We start from the raw sequence: 18,825 nt of genomic DNA on the forward strand, positions 1-18,825 counted from the left end.
TGTCTATGGCACAGCTGACCTCTGACCCAACTCAAGTCCCAATTAACTCCATCCTGCCACACTATCCCTTCTCTGTCTTTCTTTCTGTGCCTCTATTTCTCTCTCACACACAGAACCTCACATACACAGTTCAGCACACTTCTGCATCTGTGTGTACTCTTCTATCCCGAACTTCTAAACTAGGACATACTTTTCTGTGAACTCAAGTTTTCCCAAGAGTAAAAAGTTTTTGAAGCGACAAGCAACACTCCATGACACACATTTAACCTCTGGCCATTAGACAACAGAAATGGAATAAATGATATTGTAACATCAGTTCATCAGATACAGCTTTAGACTTTTTTACACAGCTAGTATATGACATCAAAGTGAAGTACATTTCAATGATAAATGTGGCGTCTTTACTTTAAAGTAGAAACATTGAGTATCTTTATAATATCTATTTATTTTCAAAAACTTCTGAAGCCTTATTTCATTTTCTCCAGTTAGCAGACTTAAAAGGCTCGTGGGAACTCTGGCCTTCACTGCCAGCTGACAGTCTCTGGCTCTTAGAGGAGAGAAAGCAGCAGGGGCTGCATGCAAACTCCTGCCTCTGCTACTTCCCATGAGCATGGCCTTCCCATTATCTCCCACTGCTAAGGTCAAGGCATTAAGACCAACTATTGTACACAGAGAGAAGGAGGGAGGGAAGAGGCAGCGAAGGAGTGAGGGAGCCAGACAAAGAAATAGACAGAACTCAATGTAGAAAAAATGACACATTCAAATAGATAAGTACAAATTCAGCTAGTGTGAGACAATGCCAAACATACCACAGCTAAAGACTTTGTGGGTTTTAACTGCAACAAAACACAAGAGCAGCTAAGTTTACAGTTTCCTGTGGTTCCCTTTTTCTAACTGTACCGTGCTGTACTGTGTGGCCAAAATGAAACCCTGCAGACTCAAAGGCACCTGGTTCAGAACCACATGTCTCTGATTTGGCTAAAAGCATCCACCAAACAGCAGCCGATGTAACAATAGCAACAAAAAAACAACAAATACTCACATTATTTTGATGCAGGACTTGAAGTACTTTGTTGACATTGTTGAGAGCGTGCACTCTGGTGGATCCTCTCTCTTTGGTCTGAGGAACAGGAAACAAGAGCACAAATCAGGTGACGGCATGTTCAGGGTTTACGAGCCAACCAAAAGGCTGCAGGAGCATTTGTCAGTTCATGAAATCAGTGAAGTAATTCCTTAGAGTCTACAACACATTTATTTACACTCATTCACATTACTGACAGGAGATATAATAGTACAATGTACAACGTGAGTCATACCTTAACCAAGGAAAAGTATGCCATCACTCAGCACAGTGTTCCTCGCCATATATTCAACACAGCCATTATGCTATCAGCAGTGTCTACAGGACAACTTATGGAAAGAATGGCGAGATGAACAGCTGCCAACTGCAAATCCCTTTTAAGTCTTCCCATACCTCAACCAATCATTAGCACCTCATTACAGCATTAGAGAGAGAGGGAAAGAGTGTGTGAGTGTGTGTGTACAGTATCTAGAGAGCAGATATGCTCCTACAGGGGTGACAGGGAGGTGACTGCTTGTATGTGCATGGCTGGTCACTGTATACACAGTGATGGACACTGAGAAAATGTTTAAATTCTGCTTATCAATAAGAAGTTTTATCAGTTTCTTTACCTCTTTTTTGATACTGTTTGTTGAGAAAGCAGTACACAAGGTATTAATTTAACTTCTTTATTTTTGTAGAGGGACAAACTTAAATGCCTTGCTGAAAATAACAGATGTGCAGAACGTACTACAATGTTCTACGTATCTGTAATTGATGGAATGGGAGATGTAATGTGTTTGCGAAACATCTGTTTTTAATTTAGCTGTTTCTATTCAAGCATCCAAAATGCATCTGCTGAGGTCCCCGGTGAGGCTCTAATGTTTACATCAGATTGAAAGTTTGAGTTTACGTGAGGTAAGGCATGTGCTTGTGCTGCCCTGAAAAACATTTCTATAGTTCAACTGCCAAAAATATTTAGCTGTGTTACCACCCTTGTTTGAATCAGTGTTTTTGCCCTTCTCGTCCAGCTTGATAAAATGCACTCACAAAGCAAATGTGTTTTTTTTAGTGCAATAGCTCAAGTTTTCAATCAAGTCAAACTTTGGCAAGCATGTTTGGACAAAGATAAAGTAGAGTGGCATTAGGATGACCCCTAAAATCTAGAATTAATTTAGCATTTTTGAACTTGCTGTTCCCTCTTCTCAAAGTCAGTAGGGCTTTTTGAATGGGTTTTTGTTCAGATGCCTGAAATAAGGTCTGTGGTTAACACAAGCGAAAGAAGAGATTATCACACTGTGCTTTAAGATAAAATATGTCAGTAAATACCCCATTTGTCTGTGTCTTAAAAAAGGTGGTTGGGGCGTCGGTGGCTTAGTGGGTAGAGCAGGCACCCCATGTACAAGGCTGTTGCCACAGCGGTCCGGATTCAAATCCAGCCTGTGGCCCTTTGTTGCATGTCATCCCCCCTCTCTCCCCCCCCCCCCCTTCACGCTTACCTGTCCTGTCCATTAAAGGCAAAATGCCCTAAAAATTATCTTTAAAAACCAAAAAAAAACCCAAAAAGGTGGTTGCTGACAAGTGGCTAAACGAGACTACAGAATGTCATCATGCTGAACACGGTTTTACAACCTTATTGTGGTGGTGACGATGAGGTCATGCAACCGCAACATAGTTTTTTTTAAAGCCTAATTGTGGCTTTTTGCTCCCAGCGATTGCATTCATGCTTCAAAAATCATAAAAGTGGTGTTCATTTGTGAAGATTATCTTGCTGAACAAAAACTGTAAAAGTATCATAAACTTTTGTTTGCCACAGAGCTTATTTTCTGCAATAATTCAAAAGCAAATGGAAAACCCTCATTCTTTTTTGGAGGGAACCAGGGTGATGTTAACTTTGGCCTACAAAAAAAAAAAGTTAGCCCTGCAGCACTCTGTTGATACGGTAAATCAATAGTAGTGAAGCTAACAGAATCTCAGATGAATCATTTCTTAATAATTTGTTAGCTGTTGTTGTCTGCAAACTTTGATGTACACAAACACAAACTCACCAGTACAGTGCCAGTGAGACCCTCCAGCAGGTCCAGCAGCTTCCTCCCATCCTTCAGGTCAGAGAACATATCTTTGATGGGCGTCTTCCCCGTCTAATTGGAGAAAACAGCATAACTGGTATGTTTTGTCAACGAGGATGACAGCTGCAGTGTGGCTGCAGCTCAGAAAACAATAACCAGATGTTGTTGCAGCAAGAAATCAATAAACAAGCCAATCGACTAACACACTCAGATAAATGTATGTCAGAGCTAAAAGTATGCTATGCAGATGCAATGTAAAGACTCATAAAAAAGTAGTCCCTCTCAATCGTCACTTGCGACACACTAGAAGTATGCAGCAGTGCATTTATCTGCAGAGACTCTACCCTGTATTCATTTATTCTGTTGTTGTGTTCAGGATGTTTATTAGCATGTGCCCCGACTCAGGTGAGGTCAGGACTTAGTAAAAAGGTAGCAATGAGGTTCCAGACTGTAAGCAGCAGCCATCCAAGAGACAAACAAGACTGGCTTTTACTTTCACTTTCGCTGGACAGCATGTGAAATACCAGTAACCACCATTCTGCATAGTATACCTTTTACTATGAATCGACTATGTCATCAGCTCAGGGAATGTGGATGTTTACAGTGACTGAGAGGAAATTTACATGTCAAAGTGGACTTAAATTCCTTTAAAAGGCATAACGTCTGCATGCATTTTAAAAACTGATTTAAATGTGAAGTTTAGCTTTTTCTTAACAGTTAAGTTTGGAAGAAATCAAAAAGTGTGAAATACAGCAAAGACAAAGAGAAAGTTAAGCAGGACAAAACAGCCGCTACCATAACCACAGACATTGAACATTTTCAAACCATCAAAAGCAGGAAAAGGGAAGACAGAGTGAAACTATGAGCATTTAAGAGCTTCAGAGATTATTCTGGCGAGCCTGAGGAGTACAAATATTTAAACAAGACCACTTCGCAAAAATCAACTAAGCATCAGCTAAGCATATTTAACACAATTCGTCTGTATGTTTACAAAAATGAAGAGACAGAAATAGAGGACCACACACGTGTAAATCCATTAGCACTCTGGCGGAAACTTGTTGCTGTGTAGAATGACAGAGTAAAACATACATTAAAACAAACTAATGTGTTTAGTTCATTGTTCTGGACAATTAAAGTTTGTGCTTCATTTCAACAAGTAAGTAGTATAAAATAAATATATAAATAGTCTAAAGGCAACAACATTTACACAACGAGAGGCAAACATTTCAACAGTTTACTCCCCTGCGAGCAGCAAAGCAAGCCTGCTGTAGGCCTGTCCCCCTCTTCAATGTGGGACAAAAGACAAAAATCACAGTCCACAGGGACAGCTTGTTATCAGAAACAGACTCAATATATTAGGATTGAAACAACCCTCATTTAATCTCACAACTTCAGATATTCAGTCAGAACATCAGGCAGATGAAGCTCTTTAGTTTTAAAATCATTAACTCAGGTTCTCAGACTTTCTGAATACATGTGCATTTTGTAGTGTATTTTAAGTAGTGCAGTTAAAGTTTGGCATTACGTTACCTTGGAGAACTGTGCATTTATCCATTTGGTGAATGTTTTCTTCTGTACTGCATCGTGCTCATCTGTGGAACAGAAAGAAGAGGGATTGTTAGAAAGATAAACAGGTGTATCAAAACTTGGACATCAGCAGTATGTACCTGTCAGTCTTATGGCAACAGGAAGGTACACCGTTCCCACTCAAAGTCCATTTCTGCTTGTTCATTTCAGGAACTCACTGACCAAATTCACTTTCACACTGACGTGCTGATAAATGGTAATTGTAGCTGGAGGCGTCACGGCTTAAAAGCATCATGATCAATGTGGCTGGAACATCAGAAAATTACAGCAACAAAATGTGGGCAGGATGTGTGTTTGGATAATGTGTACAAAATGTCAATGGTGAGACCTGGCTGTCAGTAAAAGTAACACACTACAGTGTCCAAAAAAAAGCCCCCCCCCCCCAAAAAAAGCCCATCTGCACCTGTGCACACGCCCTTGCCCATTTATAATGTTCCCCTGGTTTCTGAATCCAATTGTACAAATATTTCACATTCTCTTCCCGCTTGACTCCCTCCCTGCTCCTTCTTTATTCTCTCCAACATGGCTCTCTAATAAGGCCTCATTGTGTGTCAGGCAGAGGGTCAGCTGCTTTGATGTGCCTGGGCGATGGCTGCTGCTGTAATGGATCAGAGTAGCTCATAAAAAGTCTTGGACATGACTTAGAATTTTTTTTTTTTACTTTGCCCTACATTTTAGAAGAATATGGAGGAAAATCCATTTCAATGATCATTATTAAGACTACATTTACATCTTAACAATGTATTTTTGCTTGTGACAGAAAAAATTGGAGAAAATGACATATTAAAATGAATGTTTTGCAATTATAACTGAAGATTAGATTTGGTGGCACAAACTGTGTCATTAGAAAACCTCTGTAGAGGAGGCCTATGCGTACACCCACAAAGTGTACATTAGTGATAAACAACACGTCATTTCTTTCACCCAAATATGGTCACTTCTGGCTCCAAAAAACAAACAAAGAGGCAATGGCTGAAAGGCCTAACTTAAGGCTTCAAAACAGGAGTCCACAAATCATTGGGGGACATTATCATGGCTACGTCCATTATTTTTACGGTCTATGGTTTTATTTTATTTAAGACACCCTTTTTTGATAACTGTCTCCCTTTTTCTGGGTTGCTCTGCAGTGTTGGCAGCAACTTTCCCTGCAGGTCACTATGCCATTGAATCAGGCTTGAATCAGGGATGTGCATGCACATCTGCATTTGAAGAACAGCCAATAGGAACAACCTAAAGTAAGACAGCCTGCCTCCATACTTTGGACTTTTGTGACTTGTAATGGGCATTTGTCATCACTCTACATGCTTAACAATTAACTCAAAACAAATCAGTATATAAACTATGGAAACAATTCCTTAAATGAAATAAAACAGGACAGGTACTTAGAGGCCATGAAAGTAAAAATCATCTTGCACATAACAACACACAGTCAAATCACAGGATGTAGACTGGTGGATCATTAGATCATTAAAGACACAGAATAACATTCTTAAACAAGGTTCAGCAGCAGTATGAACTTCCAAAGCCAAATATAGAACAACAGCATCAACAATAACATTGTACAGAATTGTACGCCTGAGGGAATGGGTACTATCTGTCAGCGTCAGAGAACCTGCACATCAGTGCTTAAGCCTGCCATGTTCTGCAGGTTTAGGTTATGTTTACTTTCCTTCTCTCCCATGTGCCCTTCCTGCTCTCCTAAATAACCAGTGCATTAAGTTGTCAGTCTGCCTCAGAATTGTACACCTGAGGGAGCAGGTCAAAAGAAAAATGCATTCACATCTGCAAGCACCAGGGAGAAGCGGTAAAAGTATATGTGCGTATGAGCGTTAAACTGCCACTGTCATTCAACTAGCCGGTGCGTAAAGCACCATGAACTGAACAAAAGTTCAAAGGTTATGAACACCAACCTCAGCCTCTTTGTTTGGGGTGTGTGGAGTGCATATTGTGTGTGTGTGTGTGTGTGTGTGTGTGTGTGTGTGTGTGTGCGTGCGCGCACAGACGCTGGCTGGGTGAGAAGGGGCATAAAAACAAGAATGTACTGCTAAAGGAGGCCAGAGGTGGGGGTGAGAGAGGTAAAGAGGTGAGAGGATGAGATAAATGATAGTGGAAGAGAGGGGTTTTTTTGGAACCAATGAAGAGTCACTACAAGTAAACGATCCACCTTAAAAGTTCCTGGCAGTCGGTCCATCCTTTCCTTTTTTTAGTTATAGTTAGCTAATGTATGTAAGACCTGCCACAGTATGAACAGTGGTTACAAAACCAGCCACAACTCGGCCCGTCCACTACTGACCAATCAATGGACTGCAGTGTTCACAGTTCCACCTTTTAGCACCAGATCTGTGTGCCAGGTACCCCAACAGAGGAAGTGACCAAACATGGGAACAGTACGCAACAGTTTAGTTGGTACCATCCACAACTTTTCACAGTGGAGACTGAAAAAATGCATACTGAAATTAACTAAACCGTGCCGTACTGCTCGGTGAAAACGGGGCTTATGTGTAAAGAGTATTCTTAATATCCGGTGGCAGAGTATGCATAAATATGTGTAAATACTTACAACATGTGTGAAGACTGAATTATCTTTTAATCTTTTTTTGTCTGTGTACACCATTCACAGTAAGAAACAGGTAAAGATACTGTATATGCAATCTAAATGGTCCAGAAATGTCATGAAGATCAAAAGAGAAGATGACTGGGCTAAGACAACAAGTATGGAGGGTCATTTCTGTGGAAAGAGACAACTGAAAGGGTGAGATTTTGAGATAGGGACAAAAGCAGGAGAGGCTACTTTCCTAGACTGGTATACACTTGCACTGTGTCCTCTTCTCTGTGCCATTGTCTTTACAGTCCTTTGAACCATAACACTGTAAAAGGCCCTCCTGAGAGTATTTTTGACCTGTTTTTCCACATAAATCTCAGGCAGCAACAATAAAACCTAAAGGATTCTGTCTCAAGAGGTGAACAAGACAAAGAGGTGCTGGCTTAAGGAGGCGATGACTGAGGAAGATGATGGAAAAAAAGGATACAGGAGACAAAGAAGGAGTCTTTGAAAAATAAAACGACAGCAAGACTGACAAAGGGTAGGTGACATAATGGGGGCCCAATAACTGACGACAATCAATGACAGTGGATAACTTACAGGTGGACAAAGAGAGGAAGAAAGACAGACAGGCGACAACAGGACAAAACAACTAAAAAAAAAAAAAAAAAAAAAAAAAAAAAAACAAGGAGAGAAGGCCAAAAGGATAAAGAGAGGCAGCCAGAGGGAAGGAAAATGCTAGCAAGTACATTTAGAAAACAACTCACAAGGAGCAGGACAGGTATAGTATAGGCATGCTTTCAACACAATATCAATTTTCCTTTTATAAAAAGCCCCAGGTGGAGGCCTCCTGTCCCTACAGCCTTATCGGCACCCTGTGGAGGGCCTCTGAGGCCCCTGAGGAGAGGGTCCCTGTGGGCTCAGGTCTCCTGGGCTCTCCACCTTACCACCTTGACAGGACAATACACTCGATTCATACACTCTGCTCCACCTCAATCTGTCTGCTGCTCCTACTCACCACAGCACAGGAATGTCTTACTGCTGGACGGATCAAAGCAGCGACAGGGACGTGTGTGCAAGTGTGTTCCAGAGTGTGTGTGTTTGTGAGCAAGAGAGACAGCATGCCCTTATCAAGGGGAGTCTGTATGTACACCATTAATAAAGTCACATGTTGTAGCACTTACATGCTGACATTTATATGACAGTGATACACATTTACAGTTAGTTTTGAACAAACTGTCAAATCAGCTGTGGTCATAACTTTATGTCTGTGTGCTTATGCCCTTCAGCAAGTACATAAAGCTTCATGTTCATCTTCACCTGAGTGTTAAAGCTTCAAGTTGATGGGGTTAGCAGGTAAAACCATTAGACAGACTAAATTATTAAGTATCCAGTCACTGTAAGTAAAAGGCTAATTAGTCTAATTAGTTATGCTGAGTCATGCTTTATTTTAAAACTTTTAAATTAGATGATCTGTTTATGCAGTGCAAGTACACCCATCCTTTGAGCTAGAGTGCCAAAGTGAGGCTGACCATTTCACCGGCAAACGTCCTTGTGTCAACACAAAAAAGAAATGCATAGTTTCCTACAACTCAACTCAGTAGGGTTTCAGTCTTGTCCTTTTGTGATCCTTTGCCATTAAATCATCAAACTGGATAAGCAGAGGCAAACTGATAAAAATACAGTACAGAGGAAAAGTAAGGAAGGATGCCAGGGACTGTTATTTGGCTGAATTGTTATCTATTAACATCACTGACTGATGCATAGAAGCTGACAGCAGAAAGTTGGAGTGCTGACCCCAATTTGCTGCTTCTAACCTCATACTACCAGATATCTTGTTTATGGTACAGGTGCATATACCTGTGAACAGTTCAGAAACTATAAATGCTTTGTAGCCCATGGAAATTTCACCAATGGCTAGGTGCAGGATTTGTTTTCGACCCAGGCTGACTACTGACTGACTAAATGGCTAAAGTTATTCATATTACAACTTCTTTATATTACTGATATTAGAGAGGACTTATGCTAAATTTGGCTTGATGTTACTCTAAGAAGAACTCCGATTTAAATCAGCAGTTATAAAAATGTGTGAACTGCAACATTAAGGCAGACAATTATTATCTGGTACACATCACGTTTATTTATTTTACATGGAGCTAAAATTGATACTGATTATGTAAAATCCTTACTAAATGAGTCAGTGACTGTTTGCGAGTCGTAGAAATTCATAAATTATCTTTAAGAAGCAGGAGTAAGGTAAACTAATTACTAACGCGAGTAAAAGAAGTAAAATGATCTAATCCCTTTTTTATACGATATAATTACTTCAGCATCTTTGAGTTATTTACCACTAGATGTTTAAACATAGAGGCCAATGCATAGAAAATGCAGAATACTTCAAAACTTGCGGTTAAGGCCACAACGCACTTAGGTTTTAGCAGTTTTAATGTCATCTGTCAAAACTGATTCCTGGCTGTTTAACTTATAATTTAAATCCAGTGCTGCTAATTGAAGCCTGTCAACAAAACATCTTGGCCTGGTGTATGTTAAAGTAAAGGTAGAGGCATTGCACAAATCAAATGGTGGATTCCCTTCAATATAAACAATCTGCCTTCCAGATATGTTAATTAATACTGAGGAAATAAAACCACAACTGACTATGAGGTTGTGCTAATATTACAAAGTAAAGTTTTAGTCTGGTCCCATTCTACACAACTGGCAAAAGTCTAGTAAAGCTTTTAGTGTAAACCAGTCTTTATGGGTCACTTGGTCATATGATAAGGATATCCTATCAGCCCAGTGAGTGGAAACGAACAAACTGCACTAGAACAGTGAAGCAAGAAAGTCATGGGCACATTTGTTTGCAGAACAAATGTCAACCTCTTTCAAACAATCAGTCATCATATTTCACATGACTGAGCGTAACACACTCACACACGTTAGTGTAAAAGCAGAGTCATGTACAGTAAATGTGCTGAGAAACAAATGTTTCTATTCCTCAACAGCCAAACAGGAAGTAGTGATTACATCAGGAAGAGAAATCCCATTGGTGTCCTCTCACAGCTCACTGAGCACACACATGCTCTTAATATACTGCTATGTACGCACATGCATGCTCACACCACAACAGATGACTGTGTTGTGTTTCAAATTAGGTACAGGGTTCCCGTCCGAACAAAAGACAAATTGGCTTACTCATGCTCACAGCCTGTGTGCAGAGCTTTCTGTTAATACGAGTGCTTCGGTCAAAAAAGATGAATGAATCCAAAAACAGCCAAATAAATTCTGCAAAAAAAAAAAAAAAAGTTTATTTTTCTAAGATATTACTGCGCTCTATCAAATTGCCAGGCTGTTCCCATTTCCTTGACCCAGTGTTGACCAACATTACATAACCAAGACTTGACTGAACTGAGAAGTTTGAGAGAAATGAACCGCAAGCAAACCCCAAAATATGACATAACTGGGCGAGGAAAAAAAAAGTTCACAGAAACACACATGTTCCTCAAAGCAGCCAGCTGGGAACAGAGAGCAGACACATAAAATATACAGCTCCAGTCTATTAGTATATCCCACCCTCTCACAGGTGGAGAGAGCCTGTGACCACACAGCAGCGAGGAAAGGGGGGGGGGGCACTGAGGTAAAAATCAAACAAACCATCAGGGTTTCCACGGCAGCATCACACAGTAAACACAAGAGCTCACAGCTTAGACAAACAGAGGTATTTACAAAGTTTTGCCGCACCACTGAGCAACAATTACCTTTAGCCAAGTTATACTTAGCAGCTGAAACTTCTAGATTTTCCTAATCATTATTTTGATAAAGCTTTAAAATGCATGTGTGGCAACAGAGAGAATGACTAAGTAGCCTCAGTATCAGCTGATGAAACTAAAAAAATATATATATAATTGGCAGAAAACCAACATAGATCTGTGTTTGAAACAGAGATGTTCCCAAAAAGTAAAATGACAAATACTCGGAAAACAGTCAAAATTCAGCACGATTCAATCTTTAAAGTTAATTTTTCCAACAGCATTTTTATTGGACGGGAGAAGGGAGCAATGCTTAATCTACTAGTTGATTAATGGCGCACATCCCTAATTTGAAGGCTGTCACAGTGTTCAAAGTGACCGCACCAAAAATAAACTTTTCTGTGCAAGCTTCACTTGGGTCATCGGTGATGAAAAATTAAGGAAGGCTTATGTCTTGGCTACGATACAACCCTCAAGCAGAGGCTGCACTCATAAAAAAGTTTCCCAGCGTGAACTTCACCTTGATGTGAGTCTGGAAGGAGGCTCAGCTGTTGGCTGTCTTTAAGTACAGCACCACCCACAGCATATTGGAGGGCACTAATCCTTACACAGGACACACACACAGTCAACAATCACACTGTCAAGCCAACCATTAACCATCACTAAACTTAGAGGCCATGTGACTAATGTCCTCCTTTTCCTCATATATGTACACGTAAGTGCACATAAAACCTAATGTAATCAACAGATTGGTGGCAGACGTGTTTTATTTTGACTATGTAGGTTGAGAGGAATGCATAGAATTCCTATAATTTCCCCGTGCATTCCTCCCTCCTCCCTTCAGTGGTCACTTGTCTAAGCTTGTCCCAGCCGGCACAGCCTTGTTGACACTCTTCCCTCGCCGAGATCTGGGAATTTGTAAGGAAAACACTTCCAACGTCCAGAGAGATTAGGCCATATCCCCACTTAGCGGCTCGAAAAACACCTCTGTGGTGTGGGTAGGTGCGTGCACTGGTGTAATTAGGGGTGAACGAGAAGGGTGAGGTGAGGGGCACTGGAATTTAGTGAAGTGAGAGCGAGCTGATGAGCTGTGAGCAGTGCGCCAAGTCAGAGATATGAGAAGCAAACTGATAATTACTGCTGCAGTGTGTGACATAAGCGGGAAATACGCAAAAAGCAGGGAAGATAGAGTGTAAGTGAGTCTGATTGGCGTCAGTATGATCTAGGCAATTCATCACACTTAAATCAAATTATTCCTCAGTGTTTCAGAGACTACTTTAACATTAATACAAGATACTAACTTGAAAAAGACTATGTTTTTGGCTTGAAAAACTATTTTGAAAAAAAAGACTAGCACAGCTTGATTAGGGCTGCAACTAATGATTATGTTTGTAACTGATTCATCCGTAGATTACTTTTCAATTACTCGATAAGTCATTTTGTCTAAAACATCATTAGAAAACAGTGAAAAAGGCTTGTAACAATATCCTAGAGTCTAAAGTGACCTCATCAAATGTACTTTTTTGTCCAACCAACACTGCAAAACCCAAAAATATTAAATTTACTATAATGTGAGACCAAGGATAGCTGCAGCTCTAGTTTGAATACTTCTCCTGAAACTAATTATGAATGTCCAAAAAGCATGTGTTCGATTAAGTCAATATCCAAACTGTGGTAAACCCTGCAGCAACACTGCTGTGTTTACCGAAGAGCCGGATAAAGTACATAAATGACAATCCACCTGAACAACTAACATCTTGCTTCTTATAGCAAGTCGACTGTTCTATCCAGCTGGTTCAAAGCTTGCACACACCTTGATCAGATTGTGGAAGAGCACTAAATCTATCCAGCATTTCTCACTTATGTCTGCACTCCAAGTCTGCCACACATGACTGCACCACCTGTAGCACACCTACCAAACCATGAGTCACACACCTGTCAAAAGTTCCTACCTCTGAGTTTGAGCCCAAGCTCTGCCATCTTTTACCGTAAGCCTCCACAATGCTAAACTGCAGGAGCAGCAAAAGCCCAAAAAAATGTAGCAAGAGATAGTCCAAGAGTATCAGCACAAAACAGAGTTTGACATTCCTTCCTTCCTTCCTCTCCTCCTTTCTCCTCTGTCTCTGTCGCTCCTTGACCGGCGAGGGAGGGAAAGATCAGAAGAATGCTGCAGCGAAGGGAGAGGGGAGGGAAAGAGGGACACTGCCAATGAAAGGAAAACAGATTGGGGGCAGAGCAGAACAGGACAGGGCAGGCCTAGTGTGGGGAGTCATAATGCATCGTGGGATGGGGGATGAACACAGGTAAACATAGAGACAGTGTTCGGCACCGTCCCTGCATGCACAAGTGCAGAATTCATGTGCCATGGCAAGATGGGAGAAAGAGACAAGGAAGATATCAGCCAGACATCACCGCACACATACAGACACAACACCGGACTGTTGTGGAGTCGATAACTTTCTGATTTGCTGGAAATCAACCCTGCCCAAAGTTCAGGAAACGCCCACCTATTCAAATAGCCTGGAAATCCAGACCCAAATCTAGAAAGATTTAGGGTCTGGCCATGAGTAATGAAAATGGCCCAACTCGAGGGGCGGCACCAAGCATGCATTTGTAAATATCCATACAAGCAATTGGATAACACTACGACCAATCAGAACAATACACAGGGTGACGTATACGCTTAGCTACCAGCGGAGCTAACTGGTAGATTAGACTCTTGCCATATCTGGTCGGCAAAACAGCAAAAACATCCTTCTTGCAAAGGAAAGATTCGAGCGCCATCTTCTGTTCCTCTTTTAGAGAAAAAGCCAAGTCTAACTCGTTCATTGTAGCGGCCAAAGCCGTTTCAAACAACTGGTGTTCATCCGTAGCCATCTTGCAATGTTTACTGACTGATTCCAGACTTCGTTGTCGCAGCGCTGTCGTCATCTGTTTAGCTCGCCTCTGGCCCGCCTATGTCAGATACACCGATGTGATTGGTGCAGCTCAGTTTGATGGGCATAGGTAATGAGCATTATTACTGATCGCCAGAGTGACTCGCTGAGCAAATTCAAATTGTGTTCTCGCGAGAACTCTGGATTTCCACGGTACTATTCAGATCCAATCCCACATATATTATATTATGCTTACCCTTACATGGAGACTTTTTAACTCATACACAATGTAGTAAGCAGCACACTATACAGGAGCCTGAATGTGAGCGATCTAAAATACTGGGTCATAAAACAACTGCAGTGATTTTATAAGTCTGTCAAAGTACACTCAGCAATGACTATGTTTACAAGCCCAGTAATATTCTGCTAATATTACAAATGTGACAATATTCTGAATTTGATACAGGTCATGTAAACAGCATATTCCACCAACCAACAAGCCAACAGTTTGCAAGGCTGTTGTAGAGATGCATGAAAAAAGTCAACGTTTCTGGTTGGAGGGAGAAACCCACCTACTTTTAAACATTATAAAAAATTGGATATCCACATGTTTTTAGATATGCGCCAATATCACAACCCTAACCTTTTCACAAAGGTGATCGAAGGAATTAAAGAGGGAGGATGTGTTTGCACAGTCGAACAAGTCCACTTCCAGTGAGAAAAAAAATTGATGCAGTGAATCAAAATAGCACAAGCTGCTCCACCCATTCCACTTCTCCATATTTTGATGTGATAAACAACACGTTAGGGCACATAAATAAGAGAATGCACGGCTGCATGTAAACACAAATATTAGTGGAATATTGATTGTGTGGAGAGCGATGCAAGAATATGTCTTTGGAATAAGGGCAAAAATCTGAACACTTTGTGCATGTAAACACAATTGGATGTGGAAAGGTTAAAAAAGAAGTGATGTCGCATGTGTGTGGCGCAAGTTTATGATGCTGAAAAAGGCCTGCACCTTGACAAAAAAACTATTAAAGGCTCTACAGATGCAAAAATGGGACAGTCTATTTCAAATACAAATGTGAATCAGTGTGAGAAAATACAGTCTTATGCCAGAAACATTCACCTTTATTTCACCTTCACACGTTTCACATCTAAAAAGGCTCTTCTAGTTAAGTACAAGCGTTCTGTCTTCATGATGAAAGAGAGAAATCTGTCTGTCTGTCTGTGCTTTTCATTTCAAAGAAATAACCCAACATGAGTTTTTCACATGCTCAGTTCAGCAAAAGTTGTGAGCCAGAGAGATGCAAGAGACAGAGGCCAGCACATTATTAGATATGACAATATATATATGTAGATTGAGAGGTGAACACACACACACACACACACACACACACACACACACACACACACACACAATAACTATTTTTTCCATAAATCAAGGACAAAACAAGTCAGTGCAAGTATAAAATGAAAAGACAGTATTAGGTTCAGTGTTAGGTTAAAAGATTTTTCACATCAGAAATGTGAACGCAGAAAGCTTGACTCAACGGACATTAAAAGACGGATGCTTTTTAAAACTTTAAGGACACCCTGTGTGGGTATGAAAAACAGTGACAATCAACAGCTGGTATGTTCAAACCGATTTGAGTTACCATAGTCCATCAGAGCATCACTGGGACATTCAGTTTGGTTTAAGAGACCTTTCGACTAGTAAAAGCAGTGCCTGATCACTTTATAAGTTAAGTGCGTAAACAGCCTAGTTTCCTGTAATGCTTCTTTGATTCATGGTTAAACTCCTCCACTGATGGTGAGTGCTACAGATTCAGATGTGCATATCCACTTACCTAGATCAAGACTTTCAAGCTTTCCTTTCCTCCTGAAAAAGCTACGCTTTCTCCACGACATCCACTTACTCAAATTCATGATGGAAAGTCAGTATTTTTACAAAAAAGAAGAGAAAAAAGAGCAAGAAAAAAGAAAAACAAGTCCGGAAGAGGAAGACAAGAAGGTGGTGGTGGTGAGAGAGTGGGACAGACAAGAGAGAAAAGAGAAAGAGGAAGTAGAGGTGCGAGAGCATTCATCGAGTACGCCTGGTCTGTTTGTTTGGGGTGCTGGGCCGGCTTGTCAGATGTGACATCACACGCACTCGCTCACTCACACTCACTCAACAGGGGGGTGAGAAAAGTGAGTGACAAGAGCAGGGGCTGCAGCATGTCAATTAAAAGGTAAGTGACAGGTGACACAGAGGTTCGTGTGTGTTTGTGCCTTATGTATTGCTGTAACTGACAGCTGATTCTCCCCTGAAAACACAAAGTACTGAAGGGGACAACAGCTCTCGTTCTCCCACGCTGCAGAGAGTGACAGCAGATAAACATGATCCAGAGTGACCTAAACCATGAAAGATTCAGCTGACACCCTGGGCTACGGCAGCCACTTCCTCTGTAATGTTTACATGAAAGTGAAACTTTCAAGAATCAAAAGATTGATTCAGAATAAATGCATGATACTCAGTCAAAACTGTGGCATAGCACCTGACATTTAATGCAGGCCTATGAGCCAGTGTAGTGGAACAGGGAACAGGGCAAAGGCCTGAGTCCATTTGCTCATTGACATATTTAGTCAATGAGGGGCAACTGAACAAACAACTCTATTCCCACAGAGAGGCTGAAATACAGAGAGACTGGAGCAAGAGTAGAGGGGAAGGGGGGAGGGAAACAGAGAGAGAAAGTTAATTTTCCTGTGTTTTGTTTTCTCTTTTCCTTTCCTTAACAAAGAGGAAGTAGAGGAGGAATACCAGCCCGATCAACCAGCAACCAACTTCCAGAGCCTGACTGAATTAATTCCACTTCCTCCCAAAGAGAGTAGCCGCAGCTGGTCTGGTCAAAACTCAGAGGAATGACTTGGGTTGGGTGAGGCTGGCCTTGGCAGTGACTGAAGGAGTCAGAGAGCGAAAAGGGACTTTCCACTGGGCTGCATCAGTCAGGAACTCAGAGACAGGCGTCCCCCTCTGTCACTCTGTCCTCGCACACCACCCCAAGAGTGTCCGTCATCGAGCTGCTCAAATGAAGCCGTGTGAGTACATATGCACGGGTATAAACATCTCTCTGTGTGTCTCTCTCACACATTTAACACAGACACCTCATTTGCTCATTTGGAAAAAATGAATGACACCTTATTTTCATGTCTCACCACAACAACAATTGCTTGAGTTTACATGACATATAGAGCTGCTTGTTTACAGGACTTTTGCCATTTGAACTTGAGTCATTAGTAAGACACTTTGAAGAACAGCTATTGCTAAAGGGAAGCTTCATTGTTTTTCAACCTGGACCATGTTTTCCCATGTTTTTGTGTCATGTGGGAACAACAATTTTCTTAATTGGTCCGGTATAGGGTGGCGCAGGAATAAGCTCTAAAACCGGGAGATGAGTTAGCATTTTGGACTCCTGGTTCCCTCGTCCTGAAGTCAATGAGTTTTTTTAATTGGTTTTTGGGAGACTACAAAACATCATACACCAAACATCAACGGCAAACACTGCTTTACATCCTTATTGGGGAGGAGACGTGGTGATGTCATGCAATTATGGTGGAGATTGCTAATCGCCTAACGTTAGCTTACTTTACATTACACTGGCTTTTTGAACCAGAGCAATGATAACTTCCTCGTCGGCCTAAAATAACCTAATTCCTGGAGCACTCCACTAAGAGTGCTGCAGGCGGCAGCAGCAAAACAGGCTACAGTGTAACCACACAGGACAGGTGCTCTCCCGTCAATTTTCATCAGCTTAAGAGCTTGGTTTTGGCATGAACAGGCTCAGATTGTTATCATGAGTGTTTTACAACATTACAGAAAAGACCCTGCAGAGAAATTTACATTTTTCCATACCTTTTGCTTGTTCCATTCTGTTTTGTGTCCAATTCTTGCTAATGAGTTGTCTCGCTCTGAAATTTTGCTGACGTTTTCACATTGTTTAAATCAGCTAAAAAATTAGCCACATTTAAAATCTTTTAGATTAGAGTAAGATATGCTTTCTGTACTAGGGATGTAACAATTACCGATATTACGGTAAATCTCGGTTAATTTTTACACGGTAAGAATGACCGTTTATGTTTAAATTAATTGCATTATCGCGGTGGATTATCAGGATATGTAATAACAGCCTCATTCAAGTCTCGCGATGCAGGCGCTGCGTGAATGCGTAGCATGTGTAAACACAAAGAATGAAAACATGGCGGAAGGTGGTGATAGCGGCACTCGGGACATTTCCCCCCCAACTAAACGCACAAAGTCTGAAGTGTGGGCATCCTTTGGGTTTCTGAAGAATGCCAAGGGACAGCTAGTGGAGGACAACTATCCTGTGTGCAGAACATGCAGAAAGAAAGTTGCAGCAAAGGGTAGCAACACTACAAATCTGCTGGATTATCTCCGTGACCATCATCCACAGCTTTACAGCCAATGCAAGTTATGCTATGCAAACGTCAGTTATTGTGTGAGGGACTTCGGTTTTACTAAGATTGTCATAATGTGTAACTCTCGACGTATACAGAACATTTGAGCCGTATCTGTCCTCCTAAACGGCGACTAGGTTTTCCGTTTTCGTTTAAGACACTTAGGAGCTAATACTAGCTGAGTAATGTTAGCTAATAGCCATATTAGCAGCTATGTTGCTAACTGTTTCAAAACGAAACGGAGCTGTGAACACTGAGCGGAGCTGACAGACTATAAATCGACGTAACGTAACGCTAATTGAGATCAACTATGATTGAATCACTGTGATTATGGTTATTGTATGGCGAGCTAGAATCGATACAGACGGCCAGTTATGCTCTCTCGACATAAGCTCAAGGAAACAACATAAAATGCTGACGTGTTAACTTTTGACCGAGAGCATGCACTCCTTTTCTAATACACGTAGTCTGAGTGGGCGGAAGT

The 18,825-nt window shown here is 41.1% G+C and overlaps 1 protein-coding gene across 17 annotated transcripts in view; it reads right to left on the reverse strand.

Annotated features, from left to right (window-relative positions):
• utrn (utrophin) overlaps nucleotides 1-18,825 on the reverse strand; it is a 242,980-nt gene that overhangs the window by 213,134 nt on the left and 11,021 nt on the right. For 13 of the 17 annotated variants that reach the window (XM_049591017.1, XM_049591018.1, XM_049591025.1 and 10 more), the window contains exons 1-4: nucleotides 15,737-15,906; nucleotides 4,660-4,721; nucleotides 3,109-3,201; nucleotides 1,043-1,120 (exon numbers count right to left, since the gene is read on the reverse strand). In XM_049591017.1, the coding sequence (XP_049446974.1) occupies nucleotides 1,043-1,120; nucleotides 3,109-3,201; nucleotides 4,660-4,721; nucleotides 15,737-15,815 (312 nt within the window). In that variant the 5' untranslated portion in view covers nucleotides 15,816-15,906. Of the gene's footprint in view, nucleotides 1-1,042; nucleotides 1,121-3,108; nucleotides 3,202-4,659; nucleotides 4,722-12,959; nucleotides 13,029-15,736; nucleotides 15,907-18,825 lie in introns of those variants that run through there. The other 4 variants (XM_049591027.1, XM_049591013.1, XM_049591016.1 and 1 more) reach the window with 3 other exon arrangements.

This window comes from Epinephelus fuscoguttatus, linkage group LG11 (assembly GCF_011397635.1).
Source record: "Epinephelus fuscoguttatus linkage group LG11, E.fuscoguttatus.final_Chr_v1".
Classification (NCBI taxonomy): Eukaryota; Metazoa; Chordata; class Actinopteri; order Perciformes; family Serranidae; genus Epinephelus; species Epinephelus fuscoguttatus.